This window comes from Lissotriton vulgaris, chromosome 8, assembly GCF_964263255.1.
Source record: "Lissotriton vulgaris chromosome 8, aLisVul1.2, whole genome shotgun sequence".
NCBI lineage: Eukaryota > Metazoa > Chordata > Amphibia > Caudata > Salamandridae > Lissotriton > Lissotriton vulgaris.
The window spans coordinates 41,634,117-41,660,146 of record NC_141696.1 but is presented as its reverse complement, the minus strand read 5'-3'; the positions used below and the strand labels follow the sequence as shown (position 1 = coordinate 41,660,146).

At 44.9% G+C, this 26,030-nt stretch overlaps 1 protein-coding gene across 1 annotated transcript in view; it reads left to right on the top strand.

Moving 5' to 3' along the window:
• LOC147693345 (extracellular calcium-sensing receptor-like) overlaps positions 1-26,030 on the top strand; it is a 112,244-nt gene that overhangs the window by 10,808 nt on the left and 75,406 nt on the right. Inside the window, exon 2 of the mRNA XM_086935944.1 lies at positions 2,792-3,002. Within this exon, the coding sequence (XP_086792070.1) occupies positions 2,792-3,002 (211 nt within the window). The remainder of the gene's footprint in view (positions 1-2,791; positions 3,003-26,030) is intronic.

Below are 26,030 nucleotides of genomic sequence, written 5' to 3'. Positions count from 1 at the left end.
GTGTCACCACCAAACCACATATGCACACGCTGACATATGACACTACACCCTCAGCCACTGTCGAGCTAAAGCTAACTCTTACTAAATTAACTGCAGTAACTGAGCTTCAAAGATAAATCATCTTGTCTCTGGAAGGAAAGCTCTCATCTTGCAGTGGTGACTGGTGACATTTGAAAGTGATGGGCCTAAAAGTTTGGCATGACTTTATGAAGTGATCAACGCGGGCAAGCTTAATGGCCAAACGTGGGGTACAGGCTGGATCCTCCTCCAGTGAAAAAAAAATTAAATAAAGATTGGCAAATGATAAAGCAAGGCTTATAAAGCAGTGGGAACATATAGTTTTATAATCTTAAACACATAAAAAGCTGTCCTATATCCTACTGCATTAATATGTTCAACAGTTACTGGATGTGCAAATTGTACAGCGCAACAACAGACACCTTGTCTCTATCGAAGAGAGGCCCTGGGCAGTTTCTATGGCATGCCAGAAGGCCCTCGGATTTATCCTTGTTGAAGATGATGCCCAGGGAATCTAGAATGCACACACCAGCTTTGCTTGAACTTCTGCCTAAGCTCATCTTAGAGGTATGGGCATAATTGAACACCCAGAATATGGAGATGGGCCAGCTAAAGACCCAATGATATGATGAGAGGCCCAATGCCTGGACTGTAAATTGAAAATTACTGTTTCTGAGTGTGAAACAAAGGAACCTCTGACAGTCTTGATGTATTGCCGCATGGAAATGTGCTTCCTTTAAGTCCAGAGTTTACTGCTCCCTTCTGAAGAAGGGCTTATATCCATTTAATCATGGCTTGTTTCTTGATTGCATCTTTTCGCCGAGGGCTTTGCTGAAAATGAAGTTCTTGTGGAGGCATCTGAAATTCTGTCAGATATCCATTGATGACAATGTCTGAGACCTATTTGTCTGAGGCCAGTGATTTGTGTCTTTCCGAACAGATATATAGCGTGCTCAGCAACCAAGGGGTATCCAGGCAATGGCAAGTGGAAAACCCAGCACACTGAGAGAGAGTGGAGAGTGGAAAAATGGACACAAAGAGGTCCAAATCGAGAGAGTGGAAAGATGAAAACTGGGCAGAGAGAGAAATAGTGGGGAGTGGAAAAACAGACACAAAGAGACAAAGTGGAAAGTGGAAGAAAGTTGCAAATGGCAGAAGGAGATAGGCTGGGATGAGGAGAAGGGAGAAATAGAGAGCAAGCAAAGACAGAGCGGCTTAGGCTGGTCAGAGGACCAGTTGTGTATTGATAGTCATTGCTTCTCTTGCTGAGACTGAGGCTACTGCTGTGATCAGGTTGTGTCTCCTGCTGCAGCTCCCCGGCCTCAAGCCCGGCCTCAAAAGAGATGTTGTCCTGAAACCCAGAGACAACTTTTTTGGGATAAAGGACTTCTTGGGAGTAAATTATCTGAAAGTGTGTAGGATTGTTTCTCTAGTTCTCACTAAATCATTGAACTGAGATGAAAGCAGCTTGTCACCAGGAGAGGGAACAACTGTTGAGATTGGTCAAGATTCAACCGCAGAAGATATCCAGCCACAATGGAAGCACGAATGCTGCGGCTGATAACCAAACTGAATCAAAAGTAACGCCTGACAAAAACTGTGATGGAGTGTAAGGCGCACCGGATGACAGTCGAAAGGACCGGCTCCTCCACCTCGAGGGACTGGGGACTGGCTCCATTGTGGATCACAAGTAACACTAGAGGCAGCAATTTCCTGTTTATGTGTTGCCTTGTGAAATGAGAGTAGACTCCAGCTAAAGCCACCTAGTGTGTGCCTGCCTCAGCTGTGAACCAACTTAGGAGTCCAATCCTCTCCTTAAATAAAACATGCGACCCAGCTAAGAGACCGAGGCGGGGATAGGAGGAGCTGACTGTCTACAGAGATCTCGGCCTGACTGTGATGTCAGCCTCCTTCATGACAGTGAGTATCTAACCCTTCCAGACAGGAACAGGAAACAGGAAGTTGGAGCAGAAGGGAGGGTTTCAAGTATACGGGTTCAATAGGCGCTCTCGCAGAGTAAAGTTGAGTATGTATTGCTTGATAGTAATGGTGCAGGCAGGGAGAGGAGACCCTTACAAACCCCTCAATAGAAGTGCAACAAATTACACTCTTACAACATGAATACACAATCCTGCGCACTCAAAATGAATCACGACAACAATGTTTTAAGTAAATTCAAATTAGCATAAAAAGAAAGTCTTGTCCAGCGTCGTTATCTTTTGGAGGTTCTTGTATCTCTCCTTTTATTAGATCAGCAGATAGGATAATTTATAAACAGCCAGCCTGGCTAATTTGAATCTACTTAAAACATTGTTGTTGTGATTAATTTTGAGTGCGCAGGATTGTGTATTCAGGAAACAGGAAGTTGTTTGGGAGGGACTATTATGTGCTTCTGCTCTTGCTTTTACTTGTCTTCACAAGCTTGAGTGAGCGGTCCCTGTGTGAGGCGGAATGACCTCGGATGTTGGTACTAAGATGAAGAGTTTCAAGATGTGGGGCTAATATTATAACCTCATGTTTCCTTGGTGCTTGTGTAGCAGGAGGGAGGAACATGGAGCAGGACATGCACATGTGAGACAACAGGACATGAGACCTTTCTCTTCAAATTGTGCACATTTATAAGCCTCTGCTTGTTTGTATATTATATATCTACAGCTCAACATGTACTGGAAAAACAAACTTCAAGGCACTATTCAAATGCATAATAAGCCCAGAAAACAGGTATGAGTAAATAAATAAGTGAGGGGAACATGAATAATGTTCTGTCTTTCAGATCCTTCAGTACCTGAAAAACCTTCGCTTTAAGACTCGCATCGGGGAAGAAATATCCTTCGATGCAAACGGAGATGCCCCCGCCACCTACGACATCCTGAATGTACAGATATCCCAAGATGAGGAATTCCGTGTGGTCAAAGTGGGAAAGATTGACCCAAATGCACCAGAAGGCAAAGAAATCCTTGTCAGTGCTGGTGCCATCCTGTGGAGTGATGGGCAGCCTCAGGTAGGGAGTGCGCGGTGGACTGGTATTAACTGCACACACTGCACCAAGGAGTAGGTCGAACCTACAACCAAAGGTTAACATCATTTGCCATTGTGAGAAAATATAATATGTTACAGTATTGTGATAGCTACTTTGATTTTTAACCAATTGTTTATACACATTCTGGTGGCTTTGTAACAAGGTAAGCCGCAGCATGGGAGCTGCTGTTTCTGTGTAAAACCTTGTGTCAAATTTCCCTATTACAGGAGACTTGTGACTTTGGTACTTCCTTGACGTTGATTGAATTCCAGGGGTAGCTGAAGTCACAGTGCAAATGCTCTGACCTCGGGGCATGACTTAGCTGGCTACAAGATGGCCGCACCTTGAGTGGGCTCTGCTGGCCAAGCCTTTAATCCGTCAATATCCTGCAGATTTACCGCCCATCGACGTCCGGAACTTCACCATCGCATATCCCCTCCTTCTGGGGCACATACTGAAGCGTCTCCCCTGGCTCTGCGAGCTGTGGTTCCTGATTTGGAGCTACGTGTGCTCCAGGCCTGGGCCCTACCTGCTCCGCCTGGTTCAGTTGGCTGTCGCTTTACTGGAGCCGCCTGGAGGCTGTTGCCCCACCCTGCACCTCTGGTGTCTTGCCGGTGAGTCGTGCGGCTGGAGGGGGCTCTTTATGGCGGGATCGTGGGGGCGCGTTTTGCACCACCCGGCCAGGCCTACTCATGGGTGGGCGCTTCCCCTGGCACTTAGGCACCTGCTATGGTGGCCAATTACCATCGGGCCGGTTGAAGCGGGTGGTGTGCCCCCACGAATCGCCGCTGCGGCCTGCTCCCTATCCTCAGGCGAACTCCCTGTTTCTTGATGTGCCGCTCCACGGCTGCAGCGTGTGAGGACACCCTGCTCCTGATCTGCCCGCCTGCTGGTCCAGTGGACTACTAGTGGGCCCTACCATTTGAGGCTGGGCTGATCTGAGCTCAGTCAGCACCTGCCTTATCCTTCTGCTGGGGCCCCCAAGCTCTTCTGCAACTCCCAGGGCCTTCCAGGGCCCCCTTTTGTTGGCTTCCACCGCTTCTGCTGTGTTTCTCTTGCATCCCGGTGCCTCTCTCCTGCAGCCGCCGTGCCAGACAGTCATCTGTCGCCACCCCTTCTGCTGTGGAGTGCTCCCGATGATACCTGCTCTGTGTCAGGAGGCCCCGTGATACACGTCCTGCTTTGTCTGGCATCCTCCTCGAGCCATTACCAGCTGCAGCCTGTGGAATCCACTTCCTCTGCCTGCCTGGTTTTTCTGCCCGGAACCCACCAGCCTACGATGTTCCGTTGTGGTCTTCTAGCTACACCGGAGTGGGTGCTGAGATTGTTAGAGGCACCGCTGCAAGGCTGGGGGAGTGCGCGCCACCCACGAGGTCCTGCTCCCCACTATCTCTAATGCTCCCACTGATCAGGCCCATGCCTGTTGGGGCTGGCCTCTGGTGGGGTCCCCCCAGTCAAAATCCCCTTCCAGATCGCCAATGTGGGGTTGAAAGACTCTGTTGCTGCCCCATTCTCAGGTTTCTTCCTGCCAGCATGGTGATACAACCCCCTTTTTCACCTGCTGCTGTTGGTCATGGGTCTGCCTGAGGATGCCTCCAGACAGAATACTTGTGGTCTCCTCTTCCACTTTGATTCCCGTCCCTTCATATCACCCATCCGGGCCCCACTCCAAGCAGCCCAGGCTTACATTTGACCAGCATCAGCAGAGACATCAGTAGGGCGCTGGTGCTGACGGAGGCGACCAGCCTGTCCCAACGGAGATGGCCGCATCACGTGAAGATGACCTCAAGGCCATCATACTGGAGATGAAGTCCGCGGTTTCTGGGATTGCCACCCAACTAGATCAGCTATCTTCCCGCCTAGACGTGGTCAAGTCCCGTGTGGACTTCCACGACAACCGTCTGCTACATGTCGAGTCCAGAGTCTCGGACACAAAGGATGCCGCCATTCAAGATCGCCAAAAACGCCTTCAAATGGACAAAATCCTCAATCTCGTAAGCTCCATGAAAGAGGCCTGCTCCTGCAGGAGTAACCTCTGAATTACGGGCGTGCCAGAGTCCACCAACATCTCACAGATGGAAGACTAGGTGGAGCAATTGGTTTGTGAACTGTTTGGTGATATACTCTCCCCGGTATTCATTGTGGAAAGAGCACACCGCTCCCTTGATCTATGTCCTGCCCTGGTCTGCCAGCTCGTAACATCATTGCAAAAATCCTACATTTCCAGGATTGTGACGCAATTCTCCAGGCGACTAGGGAGAAAGGTGAAATTCGCCATCATGGTAACGCTCTGTCTTTCTACCCCGATTACACTCTGGCGGTACAGGCCGCTCACTGTGAGTTCCTGCCTGCAAAATGCATATTACAAAAAAATAAGATCTCCTACTCCCTTGCATATCCGGCCAAGATGCGCGTCAGACAGGGCTCCAAAACTCTGGTCTTCCCAGATCCCAAGAGCGCCCTGGCCTTCGCCATGAAAATCGACTGCATCCAGCGTTCTACCCCAGCTAACTCTCAGGACTCCGATGCAGCTAATCTCAGCGAAAATGACTGATAAGTCCCTCTTACTTGTTCTTCTTCATATATTGTGCACTTTATGTCTTCTTGATATTTCCTTAACTGGTTTCTGAAGTGCCTAACGGCGATCTGACTGTTTGCCCACTGCGGTTACGCTTGTTTGCCAGACTCAATAGCTTTCCTTTCCTAGGTTACGATGTATTATTTAGTCTGCAGATATTTTGGCTTGGCCACCCTGCCTTATAGGACAGGGTCGACCGCTGTGCGATGCCATGCCCCCACTGGATGATTCCCACATTTCCCATTGATCTTTCCCCTCCAAGTTGCGGTTCCCCGGGGTGGCTGAGGGTGGTTGTTCAACCTATTTTGGGGGTTGGTGTGGGTGGTTGGAAGGTTGGTAAGGAGGTTCTCGCGTCCTCTTTTTGAGGCGCTCCTGTTTTGGATTGCACTCCTTTTGTCGCACCCTAGCACCTTTCATGCTGTGACACTTCATTGCATTTTGGTGGTCTGTTTGAGTGGGGGGGGTTTCGGATGTTCAGTCTCCTTCTTAGGCAATGTTGTTTACGTATTTGTATATTTTGTTTCTATCTCGTTTGAATCACATTACTGCTATACACATATATATATATATATATATATATATATATATATATATATATATATATATATATATATATATATATATATATTGCAAACCACAATTCCGGTATCTGGCCAGTACCTGCTCACGAGCGGGTCGTCGTTAGGGTCCCGGCGGCCCAAATATCCAAAAAGAAATTTCCCATGTACAAGGAAACGATACGACAACACTCCAGAAGTTGCTGTGCTTAAGAATTTATTTGGCAGCAAAACAAACTACGCGTTTCACCAAACAGGCTTGATCACGTTATCAAGCCTGTTTGGTGAAACGCGTAGTTTGTTTTGCTGCCAAATAAATTCTTAAGCACAGCAACTTCTGGAGTGTTGTCGTATCGTTTCCTTGTACATGGGAAATTTCTTTTTGGATATATATATATATATATATATATGAGGTACGTGAAGTTCCCAGTCCAACGCTGCGCAGCGCGATCAGCCACACCGCTAGTCAGGAACAGGCAAGACCCAAACGTGGTGCAAATAGATTTATTTAAATTTCAGCCCAGCACCAATCCGCCATGACGCGTTTCGGCTAGAGATAGCCTTGATCACATGACAAACGTCACGGGGGATGACCACCCCTTTTAAAGTGCAATACAAGTCATCACATGTGATGGAAAGTAAAGAAATACTCTACTTTTCAATAAAGTACAAATACGGATGTAAAATAACTGCATAAATGCTTGGGTTACACATAGGTAATTATCGACAAACACTCAGAATTGTATAGGTACTAATGCATAGCATGGCTAGATAAATACATAAATAGATAAATAAACTTGTTGATAATACAAAAAGCTTAAAAGTATTTAAAAGCCTATAAATAGTTTAAATCGTTATTTTACAATTTAAAACTGTCGCCATACTAATAATGTATCTGTCAAGGAATTAATTGTTTCCATTATACATTAGCAGTTACTGTGGTGTAAAAACACAATTCATCTTTAAGAGTGTCAGATATTCGGCTAATTTGTGTCAGAATACTGCCCAAGTGGGCTGTGACATAAAACCATATTAACCGCCTAGTAGTCAATTGTGTAACACAGTTATTATAAACAATCACATGACTTGATGAGAAAAGTGCTACAATAAAGTGAATTGTGCAAAAGATAGTGATAATTCATCATTTTGTGGATTAAAATCATTGGTCAAACAGTGTGAAGGTCCTAGGTTCTTATTACTTGATAGCCATACCACACTTTCAACTCCAATTCAATATTAGATACAAGCTAAACAGGACATATAAAATTATTGCAGGTTAGACTAATTGTAGTTGCAACAAGCTGGGTGTATGCACTTTATAGATGGGTATAGCAATCCTCACCCATATTCAGACCCTGGGGTGACTTGGTATCAAGGGAGATAATATAACGGGTCTCAAGTTTTCTCAGTTGGGCCTCCCTGTCACCACCTCTCCTTTGGGGGGGGATGCAATCTATAACAAAGTAGCGCAACATTGATGCATCTTTATCATGCGCTAGTTCAAAGTGCCTGGCTACTGGGTATGTAGGGTCAGCATGTACAATTGCACGAAGGTGCTGTAATATGCGCTTGTGTACCTGAGGTCGAGTACTGCCTACATACCGAAGCCCGCAAGGGCATTCTAAAACATAGACTGCGAATTCTGTTCTGCAGCTAAGTTTTTGCTGGATTTTAATAGGTGTGGGAGATAAAGGTGTAACTACCTCAGTTTTACTCACACCATGTTTGCAAGCTTTGCAGCTAGAACACCGTATGAACCCCTTGCTGTCGTCTAACCATGAGCTCGTTACAACTTCTGGGCTACTAGATACCAAACTATCTTTCATCGATTTGGCTTTTCTGTATGTGATGCTGGGAAGCTTGGGCAGAATGGGTCCCAACACAGGATCGGTAGAAATCAGAGACCAATTGCTTCTGATTATCTTTCCAATTGCTCTATGCTGGTTACTGTAACCAATGATCAATCTGGTATCATCGTTACTAGTTTTGGCAGGGACAGTTGGCTGATTGTCACCTCCTAAACCAAGGAGTTCCTTCCTGTTAGCCCTGTTGGCTCTACTCATGGCAGCATCCAAGATAGAAGGTTTGTAGCCACGCTGTAGAAAACGCTCCCTACATTGCGCTTGTGCTGCATGGCACTGATCTTCACTACTACAAATGCGTCTAACCCGCAGCATCTCCCCATATGGGATGCTGCGAATCAGGTGGGCAGGATGATGGCTGTCGGCATGCAGCAGTGTGTTACCAGCCGTAGGCTTGCGGTACAACTTTGTTTGGAGTGTGTTTTCTTGAACATAGATTTCAACGTCCAGAAATACCACAGACTGGGAACTGATAGTACTGGTTAGATGAATATTAAGATTATTGATGTTGAGTTTATCAATAAAATTCCTCACTTCTACTTCAGTCCCCTCCCAAACAAAAAACAAATCATCAATATAACGAGACCAGAGTTTCACCTTTGTGTTCATAATTTCAGAATGTTCTACCATTAGGACCTGCTCCTCCCAGAACCCCATGTGCAGACATGCGTAACTCGGAGAGAAGCAGGCCCCCATAGCTACTCCTCTGGTCTGTAAAAATAACTGTTTAGCAAACAAAAACATGTTGTTGTTCAAGCACATTGATATCATTTCTACCACCATTTTAGAATGTTCATTAAAACAATCATCTCGCTTCCCTAGGAAGTGTTTAATGGCTCTTAGTCCATCATGATGGAATATGCTGGTGTAAAGAGAAGTAACGTCCATAGACACCAGCATGTAGGTGGATTTCCATCTGAAATCAATGAGTTTCTTCAACAGGTCAGTTGTATCCAAGACAAATGAGGGCAGATTTCTTACATGTTCTTGGAGAAAGAAGTCAATGTATCTGCTCACATTTTCTAAAAGACTGTTACATGCAGAAATTATAGGTCTGCCAGGCGGTTGCTCTTGATTTTTGTGGACCTTTGGTATAAAATATATCACCGGAGTTACTGGATGGTCGTTTTTTAAAAACTTGTACTCCTCCATAGTCAACAGTCCTTTACTACGCCAGGCAGACAATCTCAGATATATATCATTCTTAGCTGCATTTGCATCCTGCAGTGTTATCCGCTTGTAACAGTCTCTATCATTTAGCTGGCTGTGAGCTTCCTCAAGATACATTTTCCTCGGCCATAGGACAACATTGCCCCCCTTGTCCGATTGTCTTATGACTAGTTGTTTGTTTGCCTTTAATTTCTTGATCAATTTGTGATATTCACCATCTTTATAGTTGTACCTCTTAGCAGAGTGTGACGTTTTAATCTGCAGCTCCTTCAGTTGAGAGTTCACTCGCTCATGAAATATATCAATGTTGTCCTTGATCATTAAGGGACAGTACTTAGATTTGGGTATAAAGGGGGTTTGACATATTTTGGGAAGTGGTTCACCTCCTAATGCAGTTTGAGTCTCCGTTATAGTTGTTCTTTCCTCTTCCTGAATTTCAAAAAGTTCCTGTGTTAATGCTGCCCCTAGAATGGTAGGGTCATTGGACCCAAGGTCTCCTGTAGGGTTTGACAATGATCCTCGCGTGCCATCGTTATTATCCTGGCCTTCCAAAGATCGTGTTGCAAAATGTTTCCGTAGTTTCAGTTTGCGCGTATATTTAAACATGTCAATTCTAGTTGCAGCATAATCAAAATTGCCCCTGGGACTGAACGACAAACCCAAAGACAAAATTGCAGTTTCTTTTGAAGTTAACACAGTATTCGATAAATTAATTACCGATTGTGAGTTAGTTTGGGAGACATTTACTGCTGTGCTTGAGGTGCCCGATTCTTGCTCCACCTGGATCGTGGTTTCCTGGGCTTTCCTCTTATTGATGCGGCATTTATGGCATTTGCGTCTTTCGGCTCGCTTCCTGTTGGCGCGCCAGCGCTGGCAGCCGCTGAACTTGATCGCAAAGTTGACTTGCGGTCTTGCTGTACCACCTCCATTTCTTCCCCCGGGGTATACTTGCGAAACCCCGACCGCAGCTGTCTTCTCGTGTCGTTGTCCGACTCGCTCTCTGGCTTCACTGAAAAAACCATAGGTTTCACACCAGTTATAGTTAGCTGGAAATTTTACTGATATAAAACCATTGAAATTCCCACGTTATAGTTAGATGGACTCACTATAACTTGCGCGTGCAATGCACTGCTGATGACATCACATATTACATCACTCATGACATGGTCAGTGACATCACTCATGACATCACTGATGACACCATCCAGTGAATGTGTGTCTTTCTGAAAAATAAATATATTTTATATATGTATATGTAAAAGTTGATGGAAGAATAAATGTTTAAATAAGTGTCTAAATGGATGGTTTTTAAAAATTGATTGGTTAACTGGCTTAATAAGACATCATCAGCAGTGCATTGCACGCGCAAGTTATAGTGAGTCCATCTAACTATAACGTGGGAATTTCAATGGTTTTATATCAGTAAAATTTCCAGCTAACTATAACTGGTGTGAAACCTATGGTTATTTCAGTGAATTTAATAGGTTTTTTAAATGCTAATTCCTAACTATAACTGGTGTGAAACCTATGGTTTTTTCAGTGAATTTCATAGGTTTTTTAAATGCTAATTCCTTTGTATATCGAGTTTCTAACCTTTTTTTTTTTTTTACAATTTGCTGTTTTTTTTAAAGTATTCATTTTTTTTATATAATTTTTTTCTTTTGCACTCTGGGTGCGCGCTCCGGGAAGCTTTCAGCTAAGCTCTCCGGTAAGCTTTTCCGTGAGCTCATCTGAAAGCGCACCCAGAGCGCAACTGTATATATTCACTGAAAAAACCATAGGTTTCACACCAGTTATAGTTAGCTGGAAATTTTACTGATATAAAACCATTGAAATTCCCACGTTATAGTTAGATGGACTCACTATAACTTGCGCGTGCAATGCACTGCTGATGACATCACATATTACATCACTCATGACATGGTCAGTGACATCACTCATGACATCACTGATGACACCATCCAGTGAATGTGTGTCTTTCTGAAAAATAAATATATTTTATATATGTATATGTAAAAGTTGATGGAAGAATAAATGTTTAAATAAGTGTCTAAATGGATGGTTTTTAAAAATTGATTGGTTAACTGGCTTAATAAGACATCATCAGCAGTGCATTGCACGCGCAAGTTATAGTGAGTCCATCTAACTATAACGTGGGAATTTCAATGGTTTTATATCAGTAAAATTTCCAGCTAACTATAACTGGTGTGAAACCTATGGTTATTTCAGTGAATTTAATAGGTTTTTTAAATGCTAATTCCTAACTATAACTGGTGTGAAACCTATGGTTTTTTCAGTGAATTTCATAGGTTTTTTAAATGCTAATTCCTTTGTATATCGAGTTTCTAACCTTATTTTTATTTTTACAATTTGCTGTTTTTTTTAAAGTATTCATTTTTTTTTATATAATTTTTTTCTTTTGCACTCTGGGTGCGCGCTCCGGGAAGCTTTCAGCTAAGCTCTCCGGTAAGCTTTTCCGTGAGCTCATCTGAAAGCGCACCCAGAGCGCAACTGTCGTTCGTGAAAAAAAATATGAATGAAAAGTTAATAATAATGCAAAACATTTCGTACCATACAAATAAAATTTGTTTTTTTTAATAAGGAAAATGATTATGCATTTCTGTAAAAGTTTGATGACGTCACTTCGGCGCGCAACGTAAGTGCCCTCGGAAGCGCCTACGTTCGCGGCGCATAAACGCACGCAAAAGCGCCTACGATCGCGCCACGTTTGCGCCCCGGAAGCGCCTACGATCGCGCTGCGTAAACGCACCGGAAGTGCTCCGGAGCGCGCAGCGTAAACGCGTCGGGTCATGTGACCCTAAAATAACACTTTTCATTGGTTGCTAACAGTTTTTTTTTACAATGAATGAAATCCCCACCCATTTCCTTCACTTCTTCTTTCACTTTTGTGACTGAAAGACCTGCCTTTTTTGCTGTTGCATATTTCTTGGATAATCATGGCTGCCAGACCATCCAGCAGTGAAGATGACTCCAATGATTTCATTGATGAAGAGCCTCCTCAGCCGAAGGTCAAAGAGCATTTCATCTGGAAATTTTTTAAGTTTCCAGCAGACCAGAAAAAGGTGAATGCACCAAAAGTAGAGTGCAGGATCTGCAAACAGGTCCTGTCACGGGGTAACCCCCCAAAAAAGTATTCTTTTGGCAACTTCACCATGATTCGCCATGTGGAGAGGAGGCACCCCCAGAATTTTGCCCGGGAAAGTGTCAGGGCTCTGGCACAAGAGGTTCCCAGAGATGGGGCCTCTACATCAACAGGAGGAGCAACTTCTTCTGGGAGAGAGCAATCGCAGGAGCAGGTGGCAAACATACAACCTGCATTTAACCATGGGGTCGTCAGATGCAGATACTGCAATCAACTCCTCACCTATGGGGAGCAAAGTGTCCTGCTCATGGTTCGAGCATTGGAGAACCATCGCTGCCCTTCCCACCCCTAATTTTTTTCTTTTCTTTTTGCTCCTGTTGAGCAGTTTCCATTCCCTGTTTTTGTTCCTGTTCAGTTAAAAGAAGAAAACCAAAAGTTCTTTTCAGAACTACCTCCAATTCTCATCAAAGAGCTATATTCTTAAAAAAATGAAGAGTAAGTGAAATATAGTGCATTGATAATTGAAAGGAGAATGAGTAAGAAAGAACAGAAAGGTATGAGAGGTGAAAGGAAGTGAAGTAGGAGGAATGAAAGAAGGTGAGTGTTAGAAAAGAAAGTTATGACACAGTGAATAAACTGGAGGCCTCATTTCTGAAAAGTGACGCATCGCTACGTGAAAACAGCGATGCATCACTTTTGTGGACGCACTCCTTATGACATTCCAGATATGTCATATTTAATATATGACTAATCAATTCGCAAGGAGTTACAGATATGTCAGTATTTCTGACGTATCTGTAAACACAAAAGTAACGCATTGCTGGAGTGCGTCACAAAAGTGACGCAACTCCAGTAATGTGTCCTTTCACATGGAAAAAGCACCATGTGAAAGGTTTGCTGTGAAGCAGGCGCAAGATTTTGGCGCAACAGCATCCTAAAAGTGACGCACTGCGTCATTATTACCAAGCTTTTTGCGGGAGAACACCCCCTCTGCATGCATTATACCTGACGCTATTTTTAAAAAGTGACGCATCTAGGTACATGGGTCACTTTTTAAAACTCTGCGCCACATTATATCTGCGTCAGGTATAATGTATGCAGAGGGGGCATTCCCTCGCAAAAAGCTTGGTAATAACAACGTACTGAAATCTATGAGATTTTTCTGCGTCACTTTTAGGATGCTGTTGCGTCAAAATCTTGCGCCTGCCTCGCGTCACTTTCATGTTTACAGATATGTGAGAAATACTGACGTATCTGTAACTCCTTGCAACATGATTCGTCATACATTAAATATGACACATCTGGAATGTCATAAGGAGTGCGCACAGAAAAGTGACGCATCACACCAGCAGTGTAATAAAATGTGCCTCGTTGCACTATATTTAAAGGATGCAACAGCATCCTAAAAGTGACGCAGTGAAATCTCAAACATTTCACTGCGTCGCTATTACAAAGCTTTTTGCGGGGGAACACCCCCTCTGCATGCATTATACCTCACGCAGATATAATGTGGCGCTTGATTTTAAAAAGTGACCCATCTACCTAGATACGTCACTTTTTAAATATAACGCAAGTAGGCACATTTTTTTACACCACTGGTGCGATGCGTCACTTTTCTGTGCGCACTCCTTATGACATTCCAAGTAACGCATTGCTGGAGTGCGTCACAAAAGTGACGCAACTCCAGTAATGTGTCCTTTCACATGGAAAAAGCACCATGTGAAAGGTCTTGCGTCAGTCTAACACCTGCTGTAAAGCAGGCACAAGATTTTGACGCAACAGCATCCTAAAAGTGACGCAGTGAAATCTCAAAGATTTCACTGCGTCGCTATTACAAAGCTTTTTGCGGGAGAACACCCCCTCTGCATGCATTATACCTGACGCTATTTTTAAAAAGTGACGCATCTAGGTACATGGGTCACTTTTTAAAACTCTGTGCCACATTATATCTGCGTCAGGTATAATGTATGCAAAGGGGGCATTCCCCCGCAAAAAGCTTGGTAATAACGACGTACTGAAATCTATAAGATTTCTCTGCATCACTTTTAGGATGCTGTTGCGTCAAAATCTTGCACCTGCCTCGCATCACTTTTATGTTTACAGATATGTCATAAATACTGATGTATCTGTAACTCCTTGCAACATGTTTCGTCATACATTAAATATGACACATCTGGAATGTCATAAGGAGTGCGCACAGAAAAGTGACGCATCACAACAGCAGTGTAAAAAAATGTGCCTCGTTGCACTATATTTAAAAAGTGACGCATCTAGATAGATGCGTCACTTTTTAAATATTGCATAACAATGCGCATTTTTTTACACCGCTGGTGCGTCACAAAAATTGACGCACAGGAGGCGCAAAACTAGCAGCGCAAGGCCTTCATAAATATGGTCCTGGATTTTCCCCGTGCTTCGCCGGTGCGCGTACCATGCGCTTCCCCCGCGCAAAACGAAAAAAAAAAAAAATAATGTAATGCCCTGCAGGACCCTATTTTAGCCCCTACATCAAACCTAGGGGGTCAGAGGGGGTCTACTCTTCCCCCTTATGGTCATTTGCCCCCTTTTTTTTCAAACCCCTTGTGTCTCGATTTTACCGAGACACAAGATGGCGGCCGCTCCAGACTGTTTAGAATGTTTACAGACACCCAAGAGCCAATCAGCTTCCTGCGCGCAAGTCGCGTGTCGCGCCTGGAGCGCACTCCGGTGCGCGCACCGGAGAGCGCCTATAGATATATATATTTTTTTGAACCTAAATTACTCAAAATCCACTGCAGCACATATCTTGAGACATAGCAAAGGCACATCGGGCTACCAGTCCCTTCAATTTTGCCAAGTTTGCTGGAAATCCATTCAGCCGTTCGGGCTAAAAGTGAAATCGACCGCCCTATGGAAATTTACATGGGGAAAACGCGTTTTGGGACCCCCCTTTTATCTCGGCCCCCGCTTGACGTATCCCCCCCAAACTTTCAAGGAAGGACCCGAGCTCGACGAGGCCATTTTCAGGAAATTTTCAGGCAGATTTGTCAACCGGTGCCAAAGTTATTCCAAATAGAATTTTGAGATTTAACATTGAAAAAAATCCTAACTATAACTACCTACTGGCGACCGCCAGTAGGTAATATATATATATATATATATATATATATATATATATATATATATATATATATATATATATATATATATATATATATTCAATGAAAAAACCATAGGTTTTAGGCCATATATAGTTAGGGATTTGCATTTACAAAACCTTATTTTACTCGCATAAAACCATTGAAATTCCATATATAGGTAGATGCGCTAACTATATATTGCGCACCCGCAATCCACTGCTGATGATGTCACATATTACATCATTCATGACATGGTCAGTGACATCACTGATGACATCACTGATGACAACTCAAATGACATCACTGATGACATCACTGATGACAACACCCAGTGACTGTATGTTTCTGTAAAGTTAAAATATGTCTTACATATTGAAGAATGAGTGGATGTATAAGTGTCTGGATGAAGGATTTAGTAGGTGCATGACTGACTGTATGAGAGAGTGATTAAATGTGTCTCACTTAGTGCATGGGTTAGAGACTAAACTGTCTTAATTTGTGCATCATTATGTCTGTTGTTCTGTAAACTGCTGCATGTGTTGATCAGTAGCTATATGAGTAACTATATGGGTTATTGATTGGTTGCCCAAGTATTTGTATGGGAGACTGAGTGTTTGTGTGGGTGACTGGGAGGTGTATGACTCTGTGCATAGATGTGTGAGCAGTTGATTCACTAGATGTATGGGGTCAAAAGTGCATGTGGAAACAGCTGTATGGGCGGTTGACTGTGTGCATGAGTCTATTGGTGAGTGAATGGATATCTCAGTGCTACCTGTCAAAGTAAGTACATATGTAAAACACAGTACATGTGAGAGTTGACATATATAAATAACTGTGCATAAGAGCCAGTGAATGTGTGAGTGGCTGTATGGATCATTGTGAACATGTATCAAGGATTGTATAAGAGAGTAAATATGTGTTAGAATATGTTTTAATAAGTAAGGTGTGTATAACTGTATAGTAGAGGAATTGGAGGTGTGTTTGATTCTTTGCATGACTGTCTAGGTGTATGAGTAACTCCATGGATGAGTGACAGTCTGTGAGTGTCTGTTTTCACTGAGTGTATCTAAGGATATATCAGAGTCTGTAGAGGTTCATCGTATTAACACATGAATGATGTCATCTGTGATGTTGTCAGTGATGTCATTTGAGTTGTCATCAGTGATGTCATCAGTGATGTCATTTGAGATGTCATCAGTGATGTCATTTGAGTTGTCATCAGTGATGTCATCAGTGATGTCACTGACCATGTCATGAATGATGTAATATGTGACATCATCAGCAGTGGATTGCGGGTGTGCGATATATAGTTAGCGCATCTAACTATATATGGAATTTCAATGGTTTTATGCGAGTAAAATAAGGTTTTGTAAATGCAAATCCCTAACTATATATGGCCTAAAACCTACGGTTTTTTCATTGAATTTTCAAGGTTTTGTAAATGCAAATTCCTAACTATATATCGACTATAACCTATGGTTTTTTCAGTGAATTTCAATGGTTTTTTAATAGCAAATATGAAAAGCTTTAAAATGTCAAGTACGTGATAGATAAAAACATTTTCGTATTTATGCACGCTGATGTGCTTTGAACGCTGCCCCCCTCCCCTCTTTTCTCTTAGTAGTACTCTCTCTTTGCAGATAGTGAAGAGTAGTTAACTCAGGCCTTTACCCCCGTTGTAATCCGTCCTGCCTGCTTGTCTCTCCATTTGATTGATTATTATCCAAGCATTTACTGTTTTACAATTGATTCTCTTTGGTTCATTCTCTATTTACAAACAAGCACAAAGTCGCAATACTCTGTTTAGTCTTTGCAGATCGTGAAAAATCGTGTAAAAAAATAAAAGTAATCGAGCAAAATCAGTAGGCCACTAATTGGATCTCTTTTTGACCTCGCTAAAATAGAAATATTATAAACAACCCTTCATGAGAAATACGAAAATAGTGAGATGAACTGAGCTCCACACCATGAGGGCTGCAAGACAGCTCGGCTCCGTCACCCATCCCGCCCAAAATAACGACAAACCCTATGCAAATATTAAAAATATAGACAACACACCAGCAAAGAAACAGGGTAAAACATTTTATTAAATAACTATTTACATAACGTTGGTTTATAAGATGATGTCAGTAGTGGACCGATGTGTGAATAGGTCGGAAGCAGCAAAAGGCGCCAAGATCCGGATGGAAAGTCCTGGATGTTGGGTGCCATAGTTCAGAGTTCTGAGTTTGAGCCTTTTTCAATGCCTGTGCTTTGTTGTTTCCCCTCCATCAAAAACAAAATATAAAACTGTGCAAAAATACAAAAAAATCAAAAAATGTTTACAAAAGCAGTGCTTGTAAGACTGTCTGAAGCTTATTTCCACCTACTGCAGCTTCACTATTCTCAAAGTAAGTGAGGGTCGTTTGTGGACCTGACTGCATTTGAAAACAATGTTATATGGTACCTCCCTAAACCGCTTGACCGAGGCCCCCGAGGGGCGGTGTGATGGCACGGACGCTTGGCTCCGACCCCCTCCCCAAGTCTTATAGCACTGGTGTAGCCTGAGATCGCCTCCGACATAGGCGGCCGGCTCCCGGGGTCCGGCGGAACTTTTTGCCTTTTGATGACTCTTCTATTCTGGACTTTGTCCCACAATCCGTTTGACCTGAAGACACGCTGTAGTGGGGCGCCCCTTTACCATTTTAGGTGCCATTCCGCCCGCTTTTGCTACACTGTGCCTCTTCCGCCATTCAGCTGTTTACCGCCCGCTCTTGCGACTACAGCGTCTCGCTCACCATGTGGTTAAGTTGCTCCCGCTCTTGCGGTGCAGCGATAGGCGGCTGCCACAGGACTCTCAAAATGGCGGCCGGCTCTTCGGTTTTGGGCCTGGTCCACTAAAATGGCCCTGGGACACCTTGGAACTCGGACGCTTCCCTGATAGGGCTTGGGTCCCATTCTCGAAAGCGTCCCTCCAGCCGTGAAGATTCTACAAAAGTCTTGGGGGCCCCCGACTCCCGCAGGCTTCTGGTGGGGAGCGGCTGCCCTGTCTGCTCGTGGAATGGCCACGACGGAGCTACGAGATGGTAGTGCTCTCATGCTGACGCCAGCTTTAGTCTGAAACATCCAGAAACACTGTAGACTACCAATTCGATCAGTTCCGGTAGCGCCCCAACATGACCCGGAAGAGAAGAACTTGCCCTCCCCTCTTTGACTGATGGTTCTTGTTGCCTGTCCCCTCTGTTGTCATTTAACAGAACTTTTTGGACTGCTGAAAGGGGTTGTGTTCCGAACGCTGGTTGGTGGAGACATTTTGACTATATTCTTGACCTACGTTGTCGCGTAATGCGTTATATGACACGCCGCGTTAGCGCACCCGGTAGTGATCCGGGGCGCGGCGCGCAGCGCGTAACGTAAGCATAACAGGTCATGTGACTTGTTAATGAAACTTTTCATTGGTTCATTTTACTTTTGTTATTTTAATGATGAAAAGCTTGGTCATATGACCTAAAAATTACGCTTTTTATTGTTTTCGAACATTATTTTTTTTTAAAGATATATGTTATAATATTCCAGGCTAATGTACTTTCCCGGAAAATTTACAACTGTCCTGCAAGTAAAATATATTCCTTTTTCGAGAAAAAGGGCGTTTCTTTGTTCCATGACGGAGCCGTTGAGTAAAAGAGACTCGGCCTGCTGTCTTAGTCGCCGATACGCCTGATTATCAGATTCTTATCGATCACTTTATGTTGCAGGAGTGGAAAACACAACTGCCCTTGACCATTTATCTTTACTACGTTCCTACATATTATACCTTTTATCCGTCATGTAATTGGACTGCTTTATTTCACTTGCCTTTTACTGATTCGAAAACAGTGACTAAAAGTAAAAACTTTACCAATGTAAATACTACTACCGTGTTTTGTTTTAAAAACCTTTATTGTGAAAATGTCAGTATACAAATACGGGCCTATAACCACGGGGGCCGGCCACGGAGCAAACTGAAATCGTATATGATGAGAAGACATTTACACTGTAGAGGAACGTAACGAGCGGGCCATTAGGTTGCAAGAACTAAGGTGTCTAACAGTTGCGGAATCGGTGGACGTACATTTTGTAATTAAAATAAGACAGGGCCACTTACAATAAAATTTTCTAGATATACATTTGCGGGCAAGGAGTTACGAGTCCCATTTATACCGGCGCCATTTTGGGCGAGGCCGGGCAGGTCCAAGATATAGTCAAAATGTCTCCACCAACAATCGGCCAGACCAGAACCCCTTTCGGCCCTTTATGCTACAAGATGGTGTCTTCCATTCAGAAAATATTGTTGGCAGCATTTTGAAAGGAAAGATAAACAGCCGTTCTCCTAGTGAATCTCACATTGTTACATTTAGGAAGAATGTTGAAGAGTAATATGTGGAAAATCTGAAGCCATTTTTCTACAAACTCTCAATCAGCCTAAGTCATGGGCGATCTTTGTCCACACCAGGGCAATAGTGAAGCTGCAGCAGGTGTAAAAGAGCTTCAGACAGTCTTACAAGCACTGCTTTTCTAAACATTTTTTTGTATTTTTGCACAGTTTTATTTTTTTTTTTGTTTTTGATGGAGGGGAAACAACAAAAAACAGGCATTGAAAAAAGCTCAACAGTGCAGGGCGCCTTGTGCTGGTTCCGACCTTTTCACACATCGGTCCACTACTGACATCACCTCATAAGCCAACGGGGCACCCCACACTGACTTTCGGCGCAGCATTGTAGGATGGCCACACCAGTGCGGCAACTTGCTGGACACCACCTCGGTGCCATCCGGATCTCGGAGCGTTCGAGTCACTGTACCGCAAGAGTGACCGGAACTCAGCTGGTCACGCCGTCTTTCAGCGCAGCATTGTAGGATGGCCATACCAGTGCGCCAACTTGCTGGACACCACCTCGGTGCCATCCGGATCTCGGCGCGTTCGAGTCACTGTACCGCAAGACTGACCGGAACTCAGCTGAACACGCCGTCTTTCGGCGCAACATTGTAGGATGGCCACACCAGTGCAGCAATTTGCTGGACACCACCTTGGGCAACAGTGAAGCTGCAGCAGGTGCAAATAAGCTTCAGATAGTCTTACAAGCACTGCTCAGAACTCTCAACTATGGCACTCAACATCCAGGACTTGCCATTCGGATCTTGGCGCCTTGTGCTGGTTCCGACCTATTCACACATCGGTCCACTACTGACATCACCTCATAAGCCAACGGGGCACCCCACGCCGACTTTCGGCACAGCATTGTAGGATGGCCACACCAGTGCGGCAACTTGCTGGACACAACCTCGGTGCCATCCGGATCTCGGCGCGTTCGACTCACTGTACCGCAAGAGTGACCGGAACTCAGCTGGACACGCCGTCTTTCGGCGCAGCATTGTAGGATGGCCACACCAGTGCGGCAATTTGCTGGACACCACCTCGGTGCCATCCGGATCTCGGCGCGTTGTGCTGCCTTCGGCCTATTCGCACATCGGTCCGCTACTGACGCCGCCTCACGTGCCAACAGATTTTCTACGCTTTTTGTAGCCCTATGCCGCATAACAGGTCATGTGACTTGTTTATAAAACTTTTCATTGGTTCATTTTACTTTTGGTTTCCTAAAGATGGAAGGCTTGGTCATATGACCTAAAAATAACACTTTTCATTGGTTTAGAACATTTTTTTTTCCCAAACGATGAAAGCCCCACCTTGTTTCTGGATGTTTCAGACTAAAGCTGGCGTCAGCATGAGAGCACCACCATCTCGTAGCTCCGTCGTGGTCATTCCGCGAGCAATCATGGCAGCCGCTCCCCACCGGAAGCCTGCGGGAGTCGGGGGCCCCCAAGACTTTTGTAGAATCTTCAGGGCTGAGGGGACGCTTTTCGAGAATGGAGCCCAAGCCCTAGCAGGCAAGCGTCCGAGTTCCAAGGTGTCCCAGGGCCATTTCAGTGGACAGGCCCAAAACCGAAGAGCCGTCCGCCATTTTAAGAGTCATGTGGCAGCCGCCTATCGCTGCACTGCACGAGTGGGAGCAACTCAACAACATGGTGAGCGAGACGCTGTAGCCGCAAGAGCGGGCGCAACTCAGCTGGATGGCCCCCACCTGGGGAGGCCCGTTCACGCCGCCTCCCCCACGCCCCCCCCCCCCCCCCCCCCGGGCCGCCGCACGCCAATTTTCGGAGCAGCATTGTAGGATACCAAAACCAGTGCGGCAGTTTACTGGACATCACCTGGGTGCCATCAACATCTCAGCGCGTTCTGCTGCCTTGGGACTATTCGCACAACAGACCGCTACTGACAAGGCCTCCCCCCGCACCACCCGGGACGCCCCACGCCAATTTTCGGAGCAGCATTGTAGGATACCAAAACCAGTGCGGCACCCAGGCGACATCACCTGGGTGCCGTCCAGAACTCAGCACGTTGTGCTGCCTTGGGACTATTCGCACAAAAGACAGCTTCTGACAATTGTTGCTTTTTTTGGTGAAAAATGTTTGAAAGTTTTTACAGTTTTTGTTCCGTTCATTATATTTAAAAGTTAATAAAGTTTTATAATCTTACTTTGTTGGAGTGTTATAAATTTTTTTAAAAACGGGTGAATGGGGCCTTGAATCGGGTTATTGTCATGTGTGGGCTTTGCAAGTGTACTGCTACAGGATCGGACATTTCAAACTCAAATGCACGTTCTTTTTCTTACCTTTCCGAAGCATGGAGCGCAATAGCAGGCAGAGAAAGGGTGATGCAAGTGTTGAACACTGCCTAGCCTGGAAGTTGCTGGCAGTGCCCCCCCCCCGCCCGCTCCTGAAAGAGGACACACACACACCGCCGCCCGAGTACTTCACAGATCTTTAAAAGACCATGCGCTTGTTTATGAGGCTTAAATGGTTTATCACCCCTTCTAGAACCCCTGCATCGACCCTCTGACGTTTCCTGGAAGAATTACCACGTAACACAATACCAAGCCCTGTCAGCTGAAACCCCCAAGGAATCATGGGGCATATTATCAAGGGGGTTTATCTCCGCTTTTTTGGCTTTAAAAGCCAAGAAAGCGGAGATAAAATTATCTCCCTATTACCAAGCTGTCGCTAACACCAGTTAGTGACAGCTAAAAGGAGATAGCGACCATCGTGGGCCCCGCTTTGCATGTCAGTGATAGTGCCCTGAGCAGTTCTTAGCCATGTTATCCAATGGGAGGAAGATAACATGGCTAAGAGCATTTGCTCGATAATACATGAATATCGCTGACTTTTCTGCGATATTCATGCATTGCGGCCGTTTTTTATCGCATTTGCGATAAACCTTGCTAATAGCAAGGTTTATCTGCGATAAAAATCGCCGATGTGCAGCGATAATTTTTGTCTCTAAACAAGTTAGAGACAAAAATGATCGCTAGTTGTTGGTAATATGCCCCCGGGTTTTTGCTTGCAGAAATCGGGAGGCGGGAGACTAGCACTGAAATCAGTAGTCTCACGCCTGAATCGGGAGGGTTGGCATGTCTGGATTCTCTACAGCTGGGGCCATAAACTACATCCGCAGGGGTAGGTGATAGCCTGGGACCAGCCTGGCATCTAAAATGGCTGCCGTGCACGACAAAACTGTGGCATTGGAAAAAAGGCAAGATGGCGCAGACAATGTTTATCAATAAGGATTCATTTATAACAAAATATTTTATCGCAGTGACAAATTGGCGGTCAACACTTCCTGATTTCCATCGAATCGAACGTTAACAGACGTCACGCAGCAAAAAAAATAAAAAGCTCACGCACAGCCGCTGGAAGAGATGTATCAACATATATGAGCCTCCTCAGCCACCCTCATGAAACATAGGGGATTAGGGTACGTCTCCCGCACCCCCTTATACCTAGTAATTTAATTAAAACGAAGCACAAAATGGCGAATTCCCGTTTCGCTACCAGTTTGCGGCCCAGTTCGCGGCACGTGAAGCGCTTTTACCGTGAAAAATATATATTTTTTTATTTTCCCCACGGGACCCTTTAATAACCCCAACAACATTCCTAGGGGGTCAAGAGGGGTATACCTTGCCCCCTTTCATTAAATTCCCCCTTCGTTTTTCACCTCTTCTTCTCTCTCGATCCTACCGAGAGATAAGATGGCGGCCGCTCCGGACTGTTTAGAATGTTGACAGACACGGGGGAGCCAATCAGCTTCGCATCGCAAAGTTCCGTTTCGCGAAAAGTAAGCGAACCGGAGCGCAGCCTGGAGCGCTGTTACAGATATATATCTTGATTTAAACGTTAATTTCTCAAAAACTACTGGAGCACATACATTGCGACCTAGCAAAGGCACATCGGGCTAACAGTCCCTACAATTTTGCCAAGTTTTGTGCAAATCCATTCAGCCGTTCGAGCTAAAAGTGAGTCCAACCGCCCTATGGAAATTAACATGGGAAAAACGCGTTTTGGGACCCCCCTTTTTTCTCGGCCCCCTCACGACAAAACCCCCCCAAATTTTCAAGGGCTGCTCAGAAACAAAATGTGCCATTTTCATGAAAATTTCAGCCGATTCCGTCCACAAACGCCAAAGTTATTAGACATAGAATTTTCAAAAATCCCATAGGGAATAAATCCTAACTATATATACCTGCTGGCGATAGCCAGTAGGTAATATATATATATATATATATATATATATATATATATATATATATATATATATATATATATATATATATATATATATATATATATATATATATATATATATATATATATATATATATATATATAACCGCGCCGCCTTGGTGCATCACACAGCTATCACTTCTTGGGTCATGCAGCTGGGTCCAATACCACATCCCACCTCTCACCCAGTTGTGAACGCTACCCCCTCCTTACCCAGCTATTTGTACGGATGGGTGCGAACCAGCATCGTTGCACACCCCACACATCGTTTCACTGTCAATTCTGCTCTTTGCACCACCAAGCTCCCTCTTCCCCCACTCCTTTCAACCTACACCATGCAGCGCTCCGCTCTCTCCTATACCTACACGGCATGACTGACACCACCTTTTGGACGTGGAAAATACGCGGTCTAAATGACAATCGTAAGGCCCGACTGTTTCATGCTCCCCTACTTTGGCACAAGGTGGAAATTTGTCTAATACAAGTAACCCATTTGTTACTTGCAACTTCAATCCCGACACTGGTTAGAATCACACTCCTCCTTTTATTCTAACTACTCTCGGGGGGTGTCCATTTTCATACAAAAGGGTCTTCCTTGGCAAACGGCCCAAGTACTCACTGACCCTGAAGAGCGCAACATTATCCTCAAAGGCTCCTTACAGTCCCTTAACGATTGCTGCAGTGTACAGCCCCCAACACGGACGACCCTGATTTCTTTGTGCATATATGGCACCTCATTTCGTCCCTAGGTCCTGCTGCACTCCTCTGGGGGGATGATTTTAATGTGACACTCTCCAGGGCCTTTGGCCGCTCCGGCCCTCATGCCTCCCACCTATCTACCACAGCTCTTCTCAATTCTATACTCACCGACAGTATGCCTGGCGACAAGGCCCCTGGATTGGACGGTCTCCCCTTTTCCCCGTTTCATTTTATAAGACCTTCAATTCACTTTTGGTGCCTCATCTGGCCGATATGTATAATGATTCTTTTGAAAGCGCCTCCTCCCTCAATCGCTCCATGAGGCCATGATAACGCTTCTTCTCAAGCCGGACAAACCCCCTGAATGTCGGGACTCCTACCGCCCTCTGTCCCTTATTACACAGACAACAACATTTTTGCAAAGCTCATTTCCTCACTCCTCCTCCTCCTTATGCCACTCATTGCTCGCCCTGATCAGTCCGGCTTCATTCTCGGACGCGCTACCTCACACAATCTTCGGACCATCTTTTCCATCCTACAATGAATTAACCCCATCCTCCCCGCAGGGGCCGCCCTTCTCGATGCCACAAAGGCCTTTGACACCATGGAGTGGCCCTTCATGCCTCCCACCTACCTACCACGGCCCTTCTCAATTCTATACTCATCGACAATTCCCTATATAATGCCAGGCGACACTTGCCGCCTGACGCCCATGAGGGCACCTGCATAACTGGCACCCGAGGCTGCTGGTACTGTCTAGACCTTTGGATAACAACCCCTGATATCCTAGCTTGGCTTATCTCTGTTGATCATGTGGTGCGCAGGCTCTCAGATCACGCGCAGGTACAGCTTGCCCTCCGTCTTTCCCACTCCACGCGGCGGGCCTTCACTTGGTGGCTCCCCCTGAACGTGCTCCGTGACACTGCTTTTTGTGATGAAACTCAGACCGTTATAACTAACTACTTTGAGCTTAATGTTGGTTCTGTTGAATATCCCTCCACACTATGGGAGGGTTTTAAGGACGTGATGGACAGCGAATGCATCTCTAAACAGTCCGGGGTCCTGCGCTCAATTCGTCACATGCTGGATAAATTAGAGTCTGAAATCAAATCTCTGGACTTGGCCCAGGCTCTCCACCCCAGCTTTGCTACTCTTGCTCGGCTTCGTGAAAAGCATTCGGAATTTGCAGAAGAGGCAGCTAGGGAGCTCTCTTTCCTCTGCCGAGAGGCCCATGCTTGGCGTTTTGGTGAGGGCGATTGGCCCGGTAAAACCTT